A 23,905-nucleotide genomic window follows, 5' to 3' on the forward strand; every position below is an offset into this window, starting at 1 on the left:
CTGATAACATTCTGGCAATAGTACTGAAGACTTGCTCTCCAAAACTTTCCGCTTGCCTAGCCAAGCTCTTCCAGTACAGTTGTAACACTGACATCTGTAACAAAAAGCAGGACAAATCCAACCTGGCCAGTTACCATCCCATCAGTCGGCTCTTGATCATCAATAAACTGGTGGAAGGTGTCATCAACAGTGCTATCAAGCAGCACCAGCTCAGCAACACGAGTTTGGGTTCTGCCAGGGCCATACAGCTTTGATTCAAAAATGAACAAAAGCGCTGAATTCCAGAGGTGAGGTGAGATTGACAGCCCTAGATAAATAGGCTGTATTTGACTGACTGTGGCATCAAGGAACACAAGAAACACTGGAACTGATTGATACAAGTCAGGAGTGCTTATGGTATATTCTCCACTAAGCTCAAGATCATCCAGGGCATAGTAGCCCATTTGATTGGCACTCCATCCACAACATTAAATGTTTATTTCCTTTACTAATGATACATAGTGGCAGCAGAGTAGACCATCTACAAGATGCATGCTAGCAACTCACCAAGGACACTTCAATAGCCTCTTCTAAACCTGTTCAGAAAAAGAAGGGTCCTGACCCGAAGCGTCAAGCTTTCCTGCTCCTCTGATGCTACTTGGTCTGTTGTGTTCATCCAGCTTCACACCATGTTATCTTGTATATAAGGCACTATTGGTTACATCGTGGTTGGCATTGTGTGCAGTTCTAGACATTTTATAGGGAAGGATATTAAGAATCATGGTGAAGCAACAATGTAGGTTGACTGTAATGATATAACGAATTAAAGCAGATAGTTGAGGACAAAGATTTTTAGAATTAGAAACAACAACAGAAACTGCAGGAAAAACTCAGCAGGTCTAGTAGCATCTGTGAAGATCAAGCAGAGTTAATGGTTTGGGTCATAGTGACCCTTCTTCAGAACATATTGTTGCTAGGAAAGATTGGTGTTTATGCTGGAGGAGGGAGGTGTACGTGATTGGTGGAGGTGGAGCCCAGAGAGAAAGTAAAACAATTCGACAGACCAAAGGAATGGGTAAAGGGTAGCCAAAGCGAATCAATAGCTGTTAGTGGAGACTGTTAGTAGCTGACGATGGGTTAATTGTGGTAGCGGCCCATGAAATGACAAGACCTGGTATGTGGGGTTGGGGTAAGGACATGGAAGAAGATGTTCAGTCCCTGAAATTATTGAACTTGATATTGAGACCTGAAGGCCACAGAGTATTCAAGCAGAAAATGAGATGCTGTTTTTCCAGCTTGTGTTGACCACTGCAGTAAGCCTGGGACAGAAATGTTGACCAGGGATCATGGTGGCGTGTTGAAGTGGCAGGCAACAGGAAGGTCAGGGTCATTTTTGCAGACAGAATGTAGGGTGTTCTGCAGACCAGTCTACCAGTTTGCATTTAGGTTTTGTTTCCACTAAAACAGTAAAAAATTGGGGAAGATGGTACTTATATCAGGAGGATACTCTTCTTGTCCACCAAAGGCTATGCTTTCAGCCAAAAGGTTCTAAGCTTAGGAATCTCTGCCCTCCTGCCCTCTTGGTAATGTTCTCCAGCCCCACAACCTCCATTATTCTCTGTATTCCTCCAAATTTGATTTCTTGTGCATCTGGGTTTCCTTCACTCCTCTACTGTGCTTTCAGCTGCCAAGGCACTAAACAGTGGAAGTCCATCCCCAAATTGCACCACCTTTTGACTCCTATCTTCTCCTTAAATTTGCCTCTGAATGTTACGTATTTAATCAAGCTTTTGGTTACTTGTCCTAATGTATCTTTTTAAGTGTTTCTGTGGTAAATGTATTTAATAATGCTCCTTTGAAATTACATTTTACTATATTGAAGGCCAATGCAAATTGTTATTTTAAATTTTTCGACCTATCGCTCCTCTTTTTTGCTGAGCCCTTTTCTGAGCTCTTGGCAACTAATTCTTTGGCTTGGTATCAGTTTTCATCTGATTTATACTTCTGTGAAGAAAGTTGGGAAGGTACTTTTAGGCACTTGTATGAATTCTATTGATTTTTGCTGAGATTGCAGCTCCAAGAACACAAAAGAAATCATGCACTATTCAGGACAAAGCAGCCTGCTTGACTGGCACTCTGTCCATCAGTATTCACTCCCTCCTTTGCTAGTGTCATGGCAATTAGCTGCCACCAGTCACCAAGACTCTTTTGATAGTGCCTTCCAAATCTTTGACCACTTGGGGACACAACCACCTGCATGTTTCCCACCAAGCTACACACAACCATCACTGCCCTTTCATTGTTGCTGGGTCAAAATTCTGGAACTCCTTTCCTTAATTAAGTTTACCTAAAGCTTCCAGGTACAAATTTACAAATGAATCTATTGATTAGGTTTGACTCGGAAACGTAAACTCGCATATCTATTATTCTAGAAATAAGCCATTTAACTCCCTCATACATAATCCGGCCACTACCTTATTCCCAGGCAGCCAATAAATCTTTTATATACGTATTAACCACCTGAATATTTAATTTAGATTTTTACTTTATATTTGTTTGCCTATTGCTAAATTAATTAAAGCTGCAGAAATGAGACATTCCCATTACTGCACTCATGGTCTGTCTGAGAGAACCAGTTTGCCACCATTTGATAATGTGGGACAGTTTTACTGTTATTGATTCACTGTCATGAGACATTGCAATTGGGTTGCCACTGCCCAAATTCATTTTTTTAGGATCCTCTCGGTTGTTAGTAAGACTTTCCTTGTTTAAATGTGGCTAAAATAACCCAGCCCACTTTTCCAGTTTGTTTCCTATGAAATTAAAGGATGCTAATGAACAACAGGGTTATCTGTTATATGTTAAGGCTAATCGGGTGGATATAAGGAAGAGAGTAATTTCAAAAATGGAAGCTTTCTCGATGTCTTTCTTTCAACCAAAACTGCTGAAAGAGATTAATTCAGCATTCATCATAATGAATGTTTGTGGACTCTTGCTGTGCACAATTTGACAAATTTTGGATGTATCAGCAGCTGTTTGATGATGGCCCAATGGTTAGCATTGATGTGTCACAGTGCCAGGGACCTGGGTTCAGTTCCGGCCTTGGGTGACTTTCTATGCGGAGTTTGCATGTTCTCCCCATGTCTGTGTGGGTTTCCTCTGGGCGCTCCGATGCCCAGGTTAGGTGAATTGCCCATGCTAAATTGCCCATAGTGTCTATTGATGTGCAGACTATATGGATGAGAGGGTTGGGGAGGGTCTGGGAGGGATCCTCTTTGGAGGCTCAGTGTGACTTGATGGGCCAAATGGCCTGCTTCCACACTGCAGGGATTCTATGATTATGACTTAGTAATATCCAACATAATCAGAAGTGCTCACTGGCACAAAGATCATTTTAAATTGAGGCAAAATTCACAATCAACCTGATGGTATCTCTAAAAAATAAATCCAAGGTTCATAATTTAAGCATAAAGATCGGAGACCAGAGAGGCATAATTTATACTGCAAGTATTTCCCTTGGATAGCCTTATTGAACACATTGCTAGGAATCATCTTGCGCTAATAATTGTGAGAAACCTTGACACCTTGTCTTTTTATCATTGGACTATAGTGTCGGCAGGTCAGAGGAAGTTTCAACTTAAAAAAAGCATCTACGACTTTAAAGTTTCTGCCAATGTTTCTGAAACACTTCCCTGGAGAAACAGCTCTGGGCTAATTACAAAAATACTAAAAAAAACCCTATCCTTTGTTTTGGTTCCTCACTATACCTTTTATTTTCATTTCTTTAATATCATTATTTTAGATATCATAACTCTTGTATATGGCATTTTGCCAGAATATACAAGCTGCACCTGATTGTCTTCAACTACACACTATGATTTTCTCATAAAAAATTAAATTATCCAAGCAAGACCTGTCTTTGACATATCAATGCTGACTGCACCCGATTAACCCATTGATAAGCTCTTGAGTGGCAATGTGCTATGGATTATATAAGTTTTCCAAAAATCAGAGTTAACACTAATAATCATCTGAATTTTCTAGCTTATTCTTCTCTTCTTGTATTCTAGATATTTAGAGCTAAAGAGCTGAAAAGCATCATAGAATTTACCAATTTTATATTTTATGCTTTGGACATCCAAGGATTATTTTTAGAACTTAAAATCAATGTGTTTTTCAAACCAGTGATTTATCTGTGATCTTGCACCTTGTGTGATGCCTGGGGTGATGCTATCAGTGCTGATGAATATCTGTTGCTTGTGTTTGCATTCCAGAATTATTAGATGTTGCAGCAAAAGATTTACAGATCTTTAGCTCATTCCCACCCAGAAGCATTCCCTTTCAAAAAAATGGAATCTGCAGGCATTTTTGGTCTGTATGAACAGCATCAGAAATTCCTTCCAGTATGCAAGTGAGCAATATGTGGCATGAAGTTGGACATACTATCTTTGTTTTGGAGTCAGGCGTTGAGTTACATCTCTGCTCTTTCTCAAAAAAAACATTTAAATACTGTGAATGAATCTCGGCTTTCTTCCAGCAAGAGCACATTGTGCTCACTTTTGTAGGCCACCTGGATAGTTTTATCAACAAATGAATCCTTTTTTTTTGCCCCTAACTAAAGAATGGTCTGTAGCCTTAGTCTTACAAATGCTACTTTAGGAACCAAGTAGTTGTCTTCACACAGAACTGTACTCCTATAATTTCAAATTACAGATAATTGATGAATGCACCAGGCAATTGTGAAGAGAAGGTGGAGGTTCAAAGTGATTTCATGTTAAGGAACTAAAGGAGAAAGTGCTCAGTATTGGAATCTTTGTGTTGTAGTGACTCCCACTGAAATTACAGCTGTTCATATTGGTCTATATGATTGTGATGAACACATTCTCCACCATTGGCTGCTGATGATGGGTTTCACGGTCAGAAAGGAATGAGGACCTCTACACCTGCCTAGAGTGTTGGGAGGATACTTAATCTGTGAAAGATTAGCAGGTTGCTTAAATCACTCCCTTCCTTTTAGTTCACATACTGCAGACACGGGGCTGGATATTCTCTAATGGGAAAGGAAACAGGAGCAGGGGCTGTTTTCAGGTCCCAAACCTATCACATAGGAGAAAATGGTCATATTGGAGTTTTCACAGGGATGCCACCTTAATTGACATGGAGACAGTTTCCCTGTTCAATCTAGGATGGTGGGTTGGCTGAAAAGCTGGCGGGTCTAATAAAAATCTCTCAGATTAAGAGGAGCAATAAGTTTGTAACGGATGGCAAGTAACCCTTAAATAGGGAAATCTTTTTGTTTGAATGATTCCTGCAGGGCTAGTTCTGTGAAGTGGGTGTTTGAAGGAGGGGCAGGGAAGGGGAGGGGGGGTACGGTGGATGAGATAACTGTTCTATTTGGCTGCCAATGATGGGTCTCACGCCCAGAAAGGAAAGAGGACCTCTCGACCTGCCTAGAGCATTGTTACCCTGCAATATGCTGCTGCTTCTGCTGCTTCCAGGAAGTTAAACCGCCACCCACCTCCCAAAGAAACCTTGGTTCTAGAAACTGTGGGCCAACTGGAAATTTCAGTTGCCCTCCTGTAATTTCTGTCACAGGGCACTTAATGAGCCAAAATGGGTAGCATCACCAGCCCTGACCCCACTTCCACAAAAATGGTTGGTGCTGGGAAGGGGTGACGAAACTGGCACACAAATGGGACCAGTGTATTTTAGGCTTTGTTCACTCCTCTCCCAACCTTGATGAGATGAAAATCCTGTACACAATATTCAGTAGCTGATATTAATGGATAAAGAATACCATTTCAGCATTACATGAATTTCTGTCTCTCCATGTTATTGCTTATCTCACAATGTTAAACACATACTCCAGATCTTCTATAATCTTTGTCTCCACTCTTGCAATGGCAGCCAGCAGTTGGCATAGGCTGTACAGGTCAAAGTTCAAGGGTTGTTCAGTATCACAAATAGAAGACCAGAGTTCTCCCATTACCATTGTAATTCCTGAAGATTCAAAGATCCTGGAAGTTCCCATTAGTACTTTAAAGTATTTGCTCGAAAATGTGTTGTCATCAGTATCCTTCCATTTGTGTAAGATGATGGACTTGCAGCAAGTCAAATCCATTGGAGATCGCTAACGTCACATGGTGCACTCTTTACTCTTGGATGAAGAGAACAATTGGGGAAGCAGGTTCTACCATGAGTGAAGCATTATGGAGAGACTGTCAGGTGTTATTGTAGGTAGTTGTTTTTAGTATTGTCAACAGTTGCCAAGCTGCTGCCACCACTGCCACCACATGCTGGCCCATAGGTAATATTACCAATTGCCTCTGTGGTTGGTTTCTCCCAGAAACAATAATTGATGTTTAATGTCTTCCCATCCCACTTACAGACATCTTTGAAGTTGAGCTTTGGATGTCACACTATGCATCTGGCTCCAGCTACTCTGCCATATAGAAAACACTTTAGAATGCAATTGTTTCTCCCCTGCCAATATGCCTGAACCAGCTAAATCATCTGTTTGAAGCGTGCCAACAAACTCAGGTGATTTGTCTTTGAAGGGATTGCAACATTTTTGATTTTGTTCTTCCTTAAGAATGTCTAGAGTACACTACTCTAGTCAGTTATACAGGTAGCTCCCCATAACAAAACAGTTGTGTTCTTGTGCAACCTCATGCTGTGAAAAGTCATATTACAGGGAAATTGCTGTGCTGTACAGTAGGAATTTCATGTTATCCAGTGTCCACTAGTCATCAATCCCATTGTAGCTAATTCATGTTAATGAACACGCTGAAATATCTGTATATGTTTCACAGACATACAGCAAGGTGCTGAGAACACAGGCCTCATAAACCAGCACCTTGGCCCTAAGTGCCAACTTGATGTTATTCTATGCATGTGTCACTAGTCAGCCAGATGGTAGCTCCTTTCTCTGTGTATTGAGTTCTGCCCAAGAAGCAGATTATCTGTCAGCTGCAGGACCCAAGGTATCACAATTGTCAACCAACATATAAAAGTGTAATTTATTCTGATCAAGGGATTGCGACACCCTACCATATAACCATGGTTTTCTTGATGCTTCTAATCAGAGAGGAACAAGTTATAGGCATGACAGCCACATTGTAATTGACTTTATACTGGAACATCTAGCCTAGTAGCATCAGGATAGAGCAGCTCTTTGATCAATGAGGAGTATTTCATAGAACCCATACAGCATGGAAGCAGGCCATTTGGCCCATCAGGTCCATACCAAACTGTGAAGAGCATCTCACCCAGAACCACTCATTCCTATAACCCTGCATTTCCCATGGCTAATCCATTAGCCTGCACATCCCTGGACACTGCGGGAAATTCAGCATGACCAATCCACCTAACCTGTGCATCTTTGGGCTGTGGAAAGAAACTGGAGCACCCACAGGAAACCCCACACACAGTCGCTTGAGGCTGGAATCGAACCTGGACCATGGCACTGTGAGGCGACAGTGCTAACCATTGAGCCATCATGCTGCACCCAGTATGTTTAGTGTTTCAATCCATAACTTCTATCACATGTGCCACTGTGAATCCATCCTCTCTATCAGCAAATTCTAACATTCCTGTGATTTGCCACAACTAAGATGGTATGGAGAACAGAATACCAGGTGTGATTCATTTTTTGTAGGAGGGCCAAGGTTACAATTCTGAAGGAAATGTAAAAGCAGAGGAACCAGGAAGTAAGTGTGCACAAATCTTCTGGAGGTACCAGGGTAGGTTGAGTATGCATGCAGGATCCTTGCCTTTACAAATAGGGGTACAAACTAGAAAAAGCAAGGAGGTTCTGATAAACCTCCACAAATTACTGGCTGGCCTCAAGTGGGGTATTATGTTGGGGCATCACACTTTTAGGAAGGAAGTGAAGACCGTTACAAGAATGGTTCGATGGAAGAAGATCTTCAGTTGTGTGTTTAGAAAGGAAAATTTGGGGCTACAGTCCTTGGAGATGAGTAAAGAGAGTTGATCAAAATATTCTAAATCATGAGGAGTCTGGATAAAGCAGATAGGGAGAAGCCATTCCCATTAGTTGAAAGAATGAGAGCAGAGAAATTGATTTAAGATGATTAACAAACGAGTAAAGACAAAGTGAGGAAACGCCTTTTTTATTTCCACAGCACAGATTTAATGGGCCAAATGACCACCTTCTGAGCTGTAACCATTCTATGATTCATCCCATTTCCCAGTGCCCTTGTGCCCCTTTAGTTCCAACCAATGCATTGCAGCAAAAACACAGAGTTTGAAAGGCTGTGCTATATACCCAGTACCAAAGTTTGAGACGGCAGTTTTGTGCTGGAGGAGAACTTGGAGTGCGACGGAGGATCTAGTTAATGTGGTCCATAGGTACCAACAACATAAGAAGTAGTAGAAAAGAAGCTCTGCTGCAGTATTACAAGTAGCTCAGGGTGAAATTAAGAAACGAAAAAGCACAAATGTAATAATCTCAGGATTACTACCTGGGCCACATGCAAATTGGCATAGGGTAAATAAAAGGTGTAAAGGCATGGCTCAAAGGTTGGTGTGGGAGAAATGGCCTCCTATTCATGGGGCACTGGCACCAAGACTGGGGAATGAGACAGCTGCACTGACAGGGTGGGCTTCATTTGAACCAAACTGTCCTGGCAAATCATGTAACTTAGAGGGTAGTTAAAGTGGGATGGGAGACAGTTTATAAATTGACAGAAAGTTTACAAAATCATGAAGAAATGAGAGAACAGAGGTGCAGGTCAGCAAAGAGACAAATAACAATCAAAGTGTGACAGGAAATGGCTGAAAATAAAGGGAGAAGAGTGCAAAAGAATATTAATGAAGGAAGATTTTGGTGCAATGAACCATAATGTGGAATCAATTTGTCCCAAAATTAGGAATAACAAGGGAAAGAAGTTATGGGTGAGATTTGTCTATAGATCCCTGAAGAGTTGTATAAATCCAGAAATAATGGAAGCGTGAAAGAGGACACTACAATTATTATGGTGATTTTAATTGGATATATTGATTGGAAAATGAGATTGTAATATGGAAGACAAATTTGTAGAGTTCTTGTCATTAAGGATCTCATAGGGCTAGCGAACACACCTTGGTATTCAAATTCAATTTGAAAAGAGAGCAACACTGGTTTTAAATCAGTATCCTCAACTTAAATAAAGTCAATTACACAAGGATGAAGAAAGTGTTGTCTAAACCTGCTAGGAAAATAGACTGTGGGGAAGGTCATATATGAGCAATTGCAGACATCTAGGTAGATATTTCTGAATGTTAAGCAAAAGTTTAGTAGAAAAAAAACCAGTGGTAGGCCAGAGGATTGGGATATTATTTGGAACCTGCAGCAGCAAATTAAAAAGCTAATATAAAAAGAGAAAATTGATTATGAAATTGGCAAGAAATTTTATGAAAACAGGAGTTTTGTTTTACAGTATATGAGAAAGAAAGAGGATAGCTGAAGTAAGTATGGGACCGTTAGAGGATATAACTAGAAAACTAATAATAGGGAACAGGCAGAGGATTGAAATCAATATCTTGCACTGGTCATCATGATAGATGACATTTAAATGTTCTGAAGTTAACAGATAAGCAAAATGCTAGAGGGAAGAAAGACCTTGTAACAGTTTCTTTAATGAGGAACAAAGATTTTAACAAACTTATGGGACTAAAGGCAGACAAGGCACTGGGTTCTGATGGCCTGCATCTGAGGGTTTTAAAGGAAGTAGCTGCAGAGATAATAGAGGCATTGTTCAAAGTATTCCAGAACTCACTGGATTCCAGGTGGTTCTAGCAGATTGGAAAACTGCTAATGTGATGCCCCTGTTCAAGAAAGAGACAGAAGCAGGAAACTACACGCCAGTTAGACTAATGTGTCATTAGGAAAGTGCTTGAGTCCACTATTAGGGAAGAAATAACAGGACATTCAGAAAAGTTTAATAGAATCAAATAGAGTCAACATGGTTTTGTGAAAGGGAAATCATGTTTGACAAATTTCCTAGAGTTCTTTAAGGATAGAACAAGTGGAATTGGTAAAGGGGAGCCAGTAGATGCAATGTGTTTGGATCTCCAGGAGTTCATTGGACTAGATAGGAGATCATGGTGTTCAGAAAAATGTATTAGAATGGATTGAAGATTGCTTGATGCACAGATGAAAGAATGTGGAGATTAGTGGGTCTTTTTCAGAAGTTGAGTGCCACAATGTTCAAGGAGACACATAAACACTTCGTCTTTCTCAGGTGGTTCAGGGAATTTGGCATATCCAAAGGGTTCCTCACTAACTTTTACAGATGCACCATTGAAAGCATACTGTCTGGTTGCATAACAGCCTGGTATAACCACTGCTCTGCCCAGGACTGTTAAAAAAAGTACAGAACGCGGTGTGCACAGCCCAGACCATCGCAGAAGCCAACCTTCCATCCATGGACTCTATTTACATGGCTCACTGAGGTGGAAAGATAGCCAACATTATCAAAGGCCCATTGCAGTCTGGTAATGAGCTCCTACAACCTCTTCCATCAGGCAGAAGACACAGAAGCCTGAACACACACACACATGAGTAGGTTCAGAAACAGCTTCTTTCTTGCAATTATCAGACTGTTGAATGGACTGTAGCCTCAAATGATGTAACCTGTACGCCTCCAAGTCTTTTTGATCTGTATATCCTATGCTTGTTGTGATCTGCCTGTACCACTCGTAAACAAAGCTTTTCACTGCATTTTGGTATACGTGACAATAAAATCAATCACTAATAAAAATCAATCAATTAGGCCTCAATTGAGAACCAGAGATCACAGTCTAAGAATATGGGGTATGCCATTTAGAACTGAGACAAGAAGAAATTTCTGCACCCAGAGAATGGTGAACCTACGAAATTCTCAGCCACAGAAAGCATTTGAGGCCAAAACATTGAATGCTTTCAAGAGGAAAGAGATGTAGTTCTTAGGGATCAAAGGTTATGGGGAGAAAGCAGAAAAGAGGTACTGAGTTGGATGGTCAGCCATAATCAGATTGAATGGCAGAGCAGATTTGAAGAGCTGAATGGCTGATCCCTACTCATTTTTTATTTATTATCTATTTTAAAGACTTGGAGGAAGGGGCAAAGTGTAGTGCAGACAAATGACATAAAAATAGCTGGGAGGGCAGGTTGTGATGAAGACACAATGGGATACAAATAGGTTGAATGGCAAAAACTGGTCAGATGGAGTTTAATGTAGGGAAGTGTGAAGTTGTGCACTTTGGTAGGAAGAATCAAAAAGTAGACTATAATTTAAATGGAGAGAGAGTCCAGAAAAGCACAGCACAGAGTGATCTGTGAGTTTTTGTGCATGTAACATTAAAGGTTATCATGTAAATCAAGAAGGCAAATAAAATTTTTGCCTTTATCAGCGAGGAGTTTGAATTTAAAGGCAGGAAAATTTTATCACAATTGTACAATGCGTTGGTGAGGTGACACCTGTAGTACTCTCTACACAGTTTTGGTTCTTCTATTTAAAAGAGGATGTACTGATCTTTCAGGAAGTTAAAAGAGAGGCTCACAGGGCTGATCTCTGGCAAGGAGTTAACTTATCAAGAACAGCTAACTGGGTTAGAATTTTATTCATCAGAGTTTTTCGAAAAAAAAACGAGGAGCGATCTTGTTGAAATAGACAAAAATCTGAATGGGGTGTCACGAACTAGGGATGGAGCTACAGAATAAGGGAGTACTCATTTAAAACTAACATGAAGGAATTTCTTCTCTGATTGGAGTAGCTGTTTGGTATTCTATATTCCTGGGAGCTATGGAGGTTAAAGTATTTAAAGAGAGGGTAGATAGAGTTTTGAAATATCAGGGAGTTGATATTTAAGACGGGCTGGCAGAAAACAGCTGCTAAGGCCTGGGGCAGATCAGACTTAATATCAATAGCCAGGGCAAGCTTAAGGGGCCAAATGGCCTACTCCTGCTCCTATTGTTTATGTTCCTGTGTTCTTATTGTCACCTAAAAAAGGATAAGTATAATTGTAAGTATACTTTCAATTGGTGAAAATATTGTACAGGTCAAGAAAATCAAAGTAAATCTGGTTGTTTGCGTCTAACATCTATAAGGGTAGCTATGGACAGGCTGATTCCACTATGATTTCAAAACATAGCCCCATGTATTATGACAATTCACAATCTCTGCAATTTAATAGGATGCACCTTTGGGTTCTGAGGCAGTGCCACTCTGTTCAGTGTGATGTATATTTAATATCATTTGTTGTAAATTTAGGTTTGGTATTTGAATTAGTAATCTGTGGATTTGCTATGTGTCTGAAGTTAATAATTTACTTAAGTATTTCGTAGTGAAGGTGATTTATTTTAAAACAGTCTTTGAGGTCTGATTAGAGTGAATGGGTTTGTGTACACCACTATGGATTTTTGTATTTAACTTAGATTGTTTTGTGATTCAGCAAAGTAAATAATGGGGCCTCAAACTTTGTTAGAAACTTTTGCAACTTTTTTTAAAGCTTAAAGGAAAACGCCCATACCTTAGAGGGGGAAATTTTTAGTTTCTGTTTTACTTTGTGTATTGGGCAGTTCTATAAAGCCCTTGAAATAAGATGACTGTGTAGACTGGTGCTCCTGAGTGGGGAAGGATATTTACTGGACTTAGGTTACCTTAGATTGAAGAGTTAACTTTTTTTAAATCCCAGACCGGAATTGTTGGGTTAAACCCTGAATAAGTTACTTAAGGTGAGTATGTTTAAGGTCCAGTGTATAATGCCTCCAGGAAGAAGCTATCTGCAGTTCTAGACTAAAAGTTCAAATCACAAATGACCTAAACCCTCTGCAGTCTCAGTTACAGAGACAATGGTGACAGTATTTTAGGAATGGCATTTTGGGTACATTACTAAAGCTTTTTTTTTCAATTTATGAAGGAGTATTTTGGAATTAATGGGATTATACACTTACTATGTGTTTAAAAGTCTTAGAATTTATGTAATAAGTAGATGGTTTGATTTACTCTAATTTATTCCCATTTCTTTTGTCAACACACTCCTGTTTTATTGTTAAAGCAAAAGCTACAGCACTTGTGTGCTTATGTTTCAGCAAGAGACCGTTTTGTTAAAACAAGAATGAATTAACATGATCAATCAAGTTAGGTTTCTGTCTGAGATCTGACTTGTCCATCAATTGCAATTGCAACAGCATTAACTACATCCATACATGCTGGGACATGTGCACCTATATCTGTGTTCACTATGTGGAATAGTCACATGATTGGATGATAAAAAGCAGATATAAAGTGTATCAATCTAAATTTTACAAACATAACATACTGATCCTGTTCAATTACACTTTCAGAGAGTAAAGGCATATGGTTCATCTAAAAGAAAAATTGCATCTTTATGCTTAAAATGAATGCTGATTCAATTTTAAATTGAAAATACTATCGTATCAACCAACATCCTTAGGTCATTGTCTTAGCTTCTGTTGCGTGTGAACAAACATTCAAAGAAGAGCCAATCATATTATGGAATAACATAAATTTGATTTGAGTTTACAAGAATCATTCTAAGAATAATGTCAGTTTCCGTGAGATTCGTGCAAGATTCTACTGTCAAGTCTACTCAATTTCATCCTATTGATCTCCCTGCTGTCGTTCTTGTCTAACTCTGAACATGTTACCATGGCAGCTTCAAAACACTTTCCTGTAGGAGCATGCAGTATCACCGAACTGGCTGATTTCACTCAAAACTTGAGGAGACAAGTTCCTTTAATAACATCTTAACTTTCAAAACCTTCAAGGAGGGCGACTGTTCATGGAGCCCCACCTCGTGAAATAATCTTTGAAAATAACATTTACGGTCCATATTTATCAGTTTTTGAAATCAGCTCTAATTTCACAATGTTCAGAGAGAGAAAAGATAACAGTCATTAACATGACTTCATAAGTTTTTAAATCCAGAACTTTTGGAGGATGCCTTCTAAGTTCAGTTTGTTACATTTCTTCTGAGTCAGGAAATTGAATTCAAGTCCATTCCACAGCAGTGCACTATTAAGGCTGATATGTTTGGAGAACTGACAGGTTGCTACATTATTGAATTTAATTACATTTAATTAGACTTTGCAACATGAAACTGGTTCAGATAAATATAAAATATTCCATGGCAAGAGATCTCTATGTTTTGGTATTATTGTCCTTGCAAACAACACCACCAAAAATAAAGATTTCTCTCAGCAAATGTAGTGACTTAATTTATTGCTTTATCATATAACCTATACAGAGATGATGAGCCAAATACTTTCCTCTGTGCTGTAAATTATAATTCTGCAGTTGCCATATTTAACAACGCATTAACAGTTACTGAAGCTCAATAAGTTTGAGGAGTTGCTAGAGCATTGTACAAATACATATTCTTTATTATTAGATTTTATATATGATTAAAATGTGGCATCTCAAAAATTTATACTATGATTCTGTTTGTTTACTTCTCATGTTCCAAACTCTGGTATATCACACAGCTTCTGTTCCTATCTGGACCACTAAAAAGGTCCAGTTTATATATATAAAGCAATGCCAAAACATACTAAGCGCAAGGATTCCTAATTGCAAGTTCAATGTTACTTTACTACAACACTTTAGTGAGATGATATGAAAGATCCTAGGAGGACTTTTGTGCTTTCTCCCTTCAGAAGTAAGCTATGAAAAGAGAAGGATGGCAAAGCTAATCCCAGAAATTAATTCAAACTTTAGTGAATAGTGATAAGGTCTTGAAAAACATGGGTAAAACCAAATGATCACAAGTGAATACAAATAAAACTGGTAATGGACAATTAAGTTCCGTCAAATTACAATCCATATGGCTCATCAGCACAATTTCCATTTGATAAAATTCCAAAACTCTTGCTTTAATAATCTATTTAAAATATCTACTCAATACACTTATTAAACTTATCTTATGTGTTGAAACTGCTGATCCCTTGTCAGAAACTTGTAATTTGCTTTGAAATCATTTTCGGTTATTTTTATCGAGCATAAACTACTTTATGTGCTGCTATAAGATCACTTCTATCGTTAGCTTTGAAATTTAAGAAGCTCACCTTACTCCAGTCTTTCCTTAACTCCGAGGTTGTATGTTAAATGTAAGGGCCCCTCTTATGTCTCCAGAATCTGAATTTTGCCCCTTTGATTTCTACACCTGAGTACTTTGGTTAAGACGTGGTATGGGGAGAAAGCAGGAACAGGGTACAAAAGGCCTACGTTTGCTCTGATTTTCTATGTTTCTATAAAAATAAACTTTTAAGCTAGGGTTGAGGTTTGAAGTTTCTTTCTTCAGAAATGGAACAGTAGCTGAAGGAAGTATTGCTTTGAGTTCCTTTGAAGAAATAAAGACTAGAAGAAATTACTAGGATAAGCAAAAGCATGTGTTTAAACATAGTTACATTGAAGAAATCAAAAGAATATAATAAATGTAATAATTAATTCAACACATAGAAAAACATTTTTCTTTGAGCATAGAGTGGTGTTCAGAAATTCTACCAAACACTTTTTTGTTTGAACACTCTCCAATCCTTGGAGTTATGTGTGCTTGACTAACTTCCTCAAATTTTGCTTTATTAATTTTTGAAAAATTCCAAGGATTAGCTCACTAATTAACTAAATAACTTTATATTGTCATATTCAATAATTACTTGAATTCGGTATCCTGTGTTTCTAATTTATCTATCTATCAGATCAGTAACTCCTAAAAATTGCTTGTCTGCATTAATGTCCTTCACTTTTCATGATGCGTCAACTATGTAACCTGTCAAGGTCAGTAAATACTCCAAATAGTCTTTACGCTAAAGTCACAGTTGTCCATTTTGAAGCTACAACCTTTGGAACACTCCTCCTTTGTCAGGTGAAGTGAAGGGAAGGGAAGCACACAGGCACAGAATTTATAGGCAGAGCGCTCAAAGGATAGTATAAGTGGTGTGTGTGGAGTGTCAACAGGCTGAATAACAAGACTCTGCAGGTGATCAAAAGTGTGAGATGGTATGAGTAAAGTGTTGACAGCTGAATAGCAAGTGAAGGGATGACCTATGATTGGATTAATTGAGACAAAGATAATACCAAAAAATTAAAAATAAAATGGTGATGGAGACTAGCCAAATGGCTGGACTAACATAATAGGTATCGCATGCTGAGGCTCTAATCAAAGTAATACGTAATCTAAAACTGTATAAATTAATTGAAGTAGAGAGATTATAACAGGTTATCAAGGTCATATTGTCAAAACAGGACATTAAGTAAGATTTTACAAATACATAACGGTATGGTGGGGGATATAGCATGACATGAACCCAAGGTCACGATTGAGGCCATCTTCATGCGTACAGAACTTGGCTATCAGTTTCTGCTTGGCGATTCTGCGTTGTTATATATCTTGGAGGATGTTTACTCGAAGATCGGAGGTGGAATGTCCTTGATCGCTGTTCCCCGGCAGGGGGGTGTATTCCTGTCTGGTGATTGTTGTTGTACAGTGTCCATTCATCCATTGTCATAGCGTATGCATGGTCTCACCAATATACCACGCTTTTGGAGCATCCTTGCCTGTAGTGTATGAGGTAGACAACATTGGCCAAGTCATATGAGTACCTACTGTGTACGTGATTGGTGGTGTTCCCATGTGTGATAGTTGTATCCGACATCAATGATCTGACATGTCTTGCAGAGGTTGCCATGGCAGGGTTGTATGGTGTTGAGGTCACTGTCATCCTGAAGGCTGGGTAGTTTGCTGTGAATGATGACTGTTTAAGGTTTGGTGGTTGTATGAAGGCAAGAAGTGGAGGTGTAGGGGTGATCTTGGTGAGATGTTCGTCATTATCAACGATATGTTGAAGGCTGTGAAGAACATGGCAATGACAATGAACATTTCGCCAAAGTCATCCCTATGCCTCCACTTCTTGCCAAACCTTAAACAGACCATTGCTCACTGTGAAAACAGCTGCTGAACCTTAAACAGACCATTGTTAGAGCAGTGGTCCGAAAGCTTGTGATTTCACATAAACCAGTTGGATGATAACCTGGTTTCATGTGACTTGACTTCACTTACCCCAGTCCAACACTAACACTTTCATATTACACTTTTGAAGCAATATTCATAAAACACAAAATCAAAAGACAGTCACAGATAAAGAAATCTAATTAATTTAGTTTTGCAGAAAGATTGTAAAACTTCAGTCCCATTACAATATGCAATTAACTTTTAAGTGATTGCAGTTTCAAGCCTCCGTTGCTATTTGAGAATTTATTGTGAGATTTAATCACTCTATGAGGAAGAATTCCTGATATCCGTGTTGAATTAACTTGTTAACTGGTTGGAACTTAAATTTGTTTTTCCCATTCTTGCAATTAAGTTTGGCTGAAAAATGATAGATTTTTGTTGAAGATTTTTTCTGAATATGCTAAAGTCAAAGTTGTGCCAATTTTCTTTAGCAAACCTGTTGATAATGATAAAGTGAGACAGCCCCATGATTGAGCAAACATTTATGTGAGATGAATTTGAACAAATTAGTAACAGAGTAATTAATTTATTCTGTGCCCTAGGCTACTCTTTATTTGAGGTATGCACATTTCTGATAGTCAAATTTGATTCACTTATTTTGCCTTAATAAATGTTTGCATAATAAAGATGTTCACACCACAAATTCACTGAAATCGAAGCAATTACGTAATGCAATTAATGACACCACTAAACAGGTCATAAATCTCTTTAACCATTTACTATCTGAAAGCAAGGAATTGTTGTGCAAGGTTTCAATTTTGGTGTGTCTTCATCCCATATCAAACAGGAAGAGGCATTTATAGGGTTCAAGTTCCTCTACGCACTGTGATCTAATTAGAAACCAGCATCCACCAAAGTTGCTGAATACATGAAAGCACAATTAGTTGACCTAGTGCATGCATATTGCAGGGTTCTGAATAATCTGCCAAACTTTTCACATATTGTGAGGCCTCAAAGCCAACCCAGGCATTTATATCAACAAGATTTCAATTTAGGCTCACAATGCAGTGTACCTGCATATAGTGGAAGCTACAGGGTCCTGTTCCTTACAGATCTGAGAATCATAGAATCCCTACAGTGTGGAAGCAAATAATTCAGCCCATCAAGTCCACACCAACACTCCGAAGAAAATCCCACCCTAACCCTGGAACCCAGCATTTCCCAAGGCCAACCCAGCTAGCCTGGACATTATGGGCAATTTAGCATGGGCAATCCACCTAACCTGCAGATCTTTAGACTATGGGAGGAAACCAGAGCACCCAGAGGAAACCAACATAGGCACTGGGAAAATGTGCAAATTGTACACAAGTAGTTGCCCAAGGCTGGAATCAAACCTGGGTCATCTGGCACTGTGAGGCAGCAATGCTAATCACTGTGCTGCCCTAATGGAAAGAACACTACACACATTGCACCTATTTCACTGAACAAAATAAGTGAGAGCTATTCTCTGGCTTATTCCTCGGGGAATGGCTTGGTTAGTTAGAGTTCAAATTTAGAACTAATTTAATTATTTAAGGAAAGCTGACAGTTAACTGATAGTCATTATATAATGTGTGCATTCTGCATCACAACATCACAATCAATCAGAATCTACTTGCCAAACAATCAGCATGCTCTGCTAATCTAGTGAAAAATGATATTTGCTTTTATACTGGTGTTTTGTGAATTGTCCTGATAAGTGCAAGTTAGAAAGTTTTGACAAAATAGTACCAGATTTACCTTTTTCATTCCAGTAACTATCATATTTATCTATGTGATTACTTTTCAGACACATATTGTTCAGGTTTTCAGCCAGTTCTTATAACTCAGCATTTAGTAACTAAGGATCAGCCTCACAGGTATTCTGTATAAAGTCTCCACCGCTTCAAAGTCCCTTTTGTGCCTCATAGACCCAGAATTCTAGATGTGATCAGACCACAGTTCAATAATGACTTCCCATGAATTGGACCCTCTTATTCTGGCCACAAAATTCAACATTCTGTTGGCATTGTTAATTGTTTCTCTGCATTGGTTGAATTTGTTGAGGTTAAATCTATTGTTGAGAATTCCATGATCTCTTTCAAATTCATATATAGCTATTTCAACACCATTCAGAGAAGAAGAGAAAAATAAACCTTAACAGATTTTGTAAACCTGAATCAGAAAACTTTATAAACAGTCAGCAGGTGAGACAAAATCCATGGAGAAAATAGAGAAGATATTTCAATATTTATATGCACAGATCCGATCTCACCAACTGAATGTGACCAGCATTTTGGCATTTGTTGTTAACTTTATAAAACTCTCTAGGCAAAATCAAATAAAGAAAGATGCCTATGCATCCTCCTTTTAGAATGATGACTTTTGTTGAAGGGCTGTAAGTAGACATGGCCCAACAAGAATACATGTTTTTTAAAAAGCCTGCCGAGGAACTCAGCATGTGAAACTGAATTTCGTGTTTGGGTGATGATAAGCCATTTAGATTTTATATGCAGAACTGGATGAGATTTGACACTGGAATTTGATTGCTGTCTTGGAAATATTTTGTCAAAAAGGTGTTTTTTTTGTATAAACTGGGTATTTTGTGCTTCCATTTCACTTACCATGCACACTGCTTTGTATTTTATGATGACTTGCTTTTCCTTTTAGTCTAACTGAGGCTTCCCAACTTGTTAATATACTTGGTATTCTCAGAATGAAGTCATGGAGTCAGCAGGATAGAAAACACTGGGCCACAGTTGGCATCTGTCTAGCTTGTAAGAATTCTCCTTTTATACAGACCCTCTAGCTCCAGACGTGCTAGATGATTTCTTGGAATTGGTGCCCCATGTGAGAATACAGCCAAGATCATCTTTAGCAAATCAAATCTTGTTCTCTCTGCAGTAAATTTATGGCCATTGTTACACAAATTGTAAATAAAAGCCTTTCTTTTATATGTCGCTTGTGTGTCTTTTTTTTCATTTATACTACACTGTGTTCCTAGACCTAAACCACAGTAAAGGAGCTCTTTGGGGATTTCAACATCCTGCTAGTGGACTATGAGTGGGTGTTTCAATGAGTGGGTGGGTGGTTGGATTGGTGGAGAGAGGGTTTGGGCATGGGCACATTGGTGAAATGAAGCAAGGTTTTCCCGTATCCATGTAACCTGCAGATTCAGCCCAAAATATTTATTCTTCAGAAATGAAATGCTAAAAAAGAAAAAAGAATAAACGTGAGTAAAAATTCCTCAAGCCTCAAAAATAATTGCAAATTAACGTTAGAATATTGATTCGTCTCTATCATCAACAACATCGAGTGGGCTGTTATCCTCTGGGCAAAACTACCCCTGCCAAAATCACAAGAACCTATATATCTATCCCCAGAATCAATTATAATTTTGCTGATTATTTGGTTTGCCAGCTTCTATTCAAGAACTTGATCAACTCAGTCTAAATTGCTCTTACTGCTTGCCTGTTTTGTTTAAATGAATAAGTAGATTAAATTAAGTCTTAAATAAGTAGATTAACTGAAGCTTCTACGTCCTTAGAAAGCCAAGGAATTTTGGCATGTCCACAATGACCCTTGCCAGTTTTTATAGATGCACCATAGAAAGCATTCTATCCAAATGCATCACAGCTTGGTATGGCAACTATTCTGCCCAAGACCACAAGAAATTACACAGAGTTGTAACTGCAGCCCAGTCCACCATGAAAACCATCCTTCCTTCCATCGACCTTGTCTACACTTCCTGCTGCCTCAAGAAAGCAGCCAACATAATCAAAGATCCCACCCTCTTCCATCAGGCAGAAGATATAATAGTTTGAAAACATATACCAACAGATTCAAGAACAGCTTCTTCCCTGCTGTATTCAGACTTATGAACAAACCTCTTGTATATTAGAGATGATCTTTCTCTGCGACGCTATATCATGCATTCTGTTCTATTATTTTTATGTACTCGTGTAAGGTATGGATGGCACTCAAAGCAATACTTTTCACTGTATCTTGGTATATGTGACAATAATAAATCAAATCAAAGTCTGCTCCTCCTTTTGAAATGGGAGAATTTATCTTTAACTTAGGTGGTGTATTCCAAGAACTCCAGTAAATTGTCCTCACAATAACAGATTAAGAATATTCTGTTGTCATTTAGATTGTTTGATATTCTGTGATTTAATGAACTCTCAGCTAATAACTGTTCCATTAGCACTTTAACAGGTTTGTATACTAATAAAATAATGTTATAAATTTACTGGTGTCTGATGCCCATGCTAACAGTTGACGTCCTGTGTCTACAGGTAGCCGAGAAGCAGCGTTCACTTATGCCATCACTGCAGCTGGTGTAGCTCATGCAGTGACTGCTGCCTGCAGTCAAGGAAACCTGAGCAACTGCGGCTGTGATCGAGAGAAACAGGGCTACTACAACCAAGACGAAGGGTGGAAATGGGGAGGCTGCTCCGCAGACATCAAATATGGAATTGAGTTCTCAAGGAAATTTGTAGATGCAAGGGAAATTAAAAAAAATGCCAGGAGGCTGATGAATCTGCATAACAACAAGGCCGGGAGAAAGGTAAACTCGATGTATCTTGAACACTGGACAGGGAGAATCACAATTGCATGTGTGTATTTGTGCAAACCAGAGAGATGTTGCATATGTAATTTTGTTTCTGCATTCCAGGTAAAGCATTGGCGAAATAAATTTCAGAGCCCTCTCAAACCTTTGTAGCAACATTAAGTCCAATCCCATTGAGGTCTTCATATTTGACAGCTTTCTGTCCTCTCTAAGTGAGACTGCCTACCATTAGTGCAAATTGCTGTAATTTTGAGGATAGGTGTGTGACCAATAAGAATTCCAACATTAGCTCCATTGAAGCACTTTCAGTGCTTATTTGACAAATCTTAATTTCTGCAGGACTTGACTAAAAACAGCAAATATGCCAACATGCAAATGAACTGAAAAACAAAAATCAAGCCAACCTCCATCCTTAAGACAATATTTAAACTAAACCAAAGAAGATGCTTCAACACAGGGTAAACAGGAATAGAACAGGTTAACTCTGCACGTGCCATTTCCATACCATTCTCAGCTGATGTTTAGCATTTAGCCAAAGGAGAAAAATCTGAAAATAGAACTGATAGGCTTGATGATCAGAAGAAAGAAAGAACCATCTAATCAGATTGCAGAACCAATATTTCAAGATAGTTGAAAGAGAAAAATAGACTTGCAATTATTCAGTGCATTCTTTTGATATTATTTCTCAGAGATATCACAAACCCCTCATATTTCACACATACTGCATCAGTGACTATATTTCAAAAATCCTTTCAAAAACTAGCTTTAAAAACACTGTGCTGCAACATGACAAGGTGTATATAAGTTCAGGTTTTTAATGTACAATGAACAACTTAAAATCACAATACATTGCTGTTACTTTAGCTGTTTAAACAGCCCTGATAAATAATCTGTTCATCCTTTTCAGTGTTAGTGAAAGATGGAAAAATAGCCAAAGGCTCAGAAGACTCCCGACATTTAACTATAGGGTTCCAGCAATTTTTTAATATTCTGCATCAACATTTAAAAAAGCATGTGGAACCTTGGATTGAAATCGCATTGGAAAATACAGCAATAAGGCAATTCTTCCGCACCTACACAGGCCCCAAACCCCACCTCTTCCTCCGGTACATTGATGACTGTATCGGCGCCGCCTCTTGCTCCCCAGAGGAGCTCGAACAGTTCATCCACTTCACCAACACCTTCCACCCCAACCTTCAGTTCACCTGGGCCATCTCCAGCACATCCCTCACCTTCCTGGACCTCTCAGTCTCCATCTCAGGCAACCAGCTTGTAACTGATGTCCATTTCAAGCCCACCGACTCCCACAGCTACCTAGAATACACCTCCTCCCACCCACCCTCCTGCAAAAATTCCATCCCCTATTCCCAATTCCTCCGCCTCCGCCGCATCTGCTCCCACGACAAGACATTCCACTCCCGCACATCCCAGATGTCCAAGTTCTTTAAGGACCGCAACTTTCCCCCCACGGTGATCGAGAACGCCCTTGACCGCGTCTCCCGCATTTCCCGCGACACATCCCTCACACCCCGCCCCCGCCACAACCGCCCCAAGAGGATCCCCCTCGTTCTCACACACCACCCTACCAACCTCCGGATACAACGCATTATCCTCCGACACTTCCGCCATTTACAATCCGACCCCACCACCCAAGACATTTTTCCATCCCCTCCCCTGTCTGCTTTCCGGAGAGACCACTCTCTCCGTGACTCCCTTGTTCGCTCCACACTGCCCTCCAACCCCACCACACCCGGCACCTTCCCCTGCAACCGCAGGAAATGCTACACTTGTCCCCACACCTCCTCCCTCACCCCCATCCCAGGCCCCAAGATGACATTCCACATTAAGCAGAGGTTCACCTGCACATCTGCCAATGTGGTATACTGCATCCACTGTACCCGGTGCGACTTCCTCTACATTGGGGAAACCAAGCGGAGGCTTGGGGACCGCTTTGCAGAACACCTCCGCTCAGTTTGCAAAAAACAACTGCACCTCCCAGTCGCAAACCATTTCCACTCCCCCTCCCATTCTCTTGATGACATGTCCATCATGGGCCTCCTGCACTGCCACAATGATGCCACCCGAAGGTTGCAGGAACAGCAACTCATATTCCGCCTGGGAACCCTGCAGCCATATGGTATCAATGTGGACTTCACCAGTTTCAAAATCTCCCCTTCCCCTACTGCATCCCTCAACCAGCCCAGTTCGTCCCCTCCCCCCACTGCACCACACAACCAGCCCAGCTCTTCCCCCCCACCCACTGCATCCCAAAACCAGTCCAACCTGTCTCTGCCTCCCTAACCGGTTCTTCCTCTCACCCATCCCTTCCTCCCACCCCAAGCCGCACCCCCCGCTACCTACTAACCTCATCCCACCTCC

At 39.6% G+C, this 23,905-nt stretch overlaps 1 protein-coding gene across 5 annotated transcripts in view; it reads left to right on the top strand.

Annotated features, from left to right (window-relative positions):
* The window catches only part of wnt7bb (wingless-type MMTV integration site family, member 7Bb), a 151,403-nt gene that overhangs the window by 117,814 nt on the left and 9,684 nt on the right, over positions 1-23,905 (top strand). For all 5 annotated transcript variants that reach the window (XM_048548375.1, XM_048548373.1, XM_048548372.2 and 2 more), the window contains exon 3: positions 21,252-21,523. In XM_048548375.1, the coding sequence (XP_048404332.1) occupies positions 21,252-21,523 (272 nt within the window). The remainder of the gene's footprint in view (positions 1-21,251; positions 21,524-23,905) is intronic.

Source organism: Stegostoma tigrinum, chromosome 18 (assembly GCF_030684315.1).
Source record: "Stegostoma tigrinum isolate sSteTig4 chromosome 18, sSteTig4.hap1, whole genome shotgun sequence".
Lineage (NCBI taxonomy): Eukaryota > Metazoa > Chordata > Chondrichthyes > Orectolobiformes > Stegostomatidae > Stegostoma > Stegostoma tigrinum.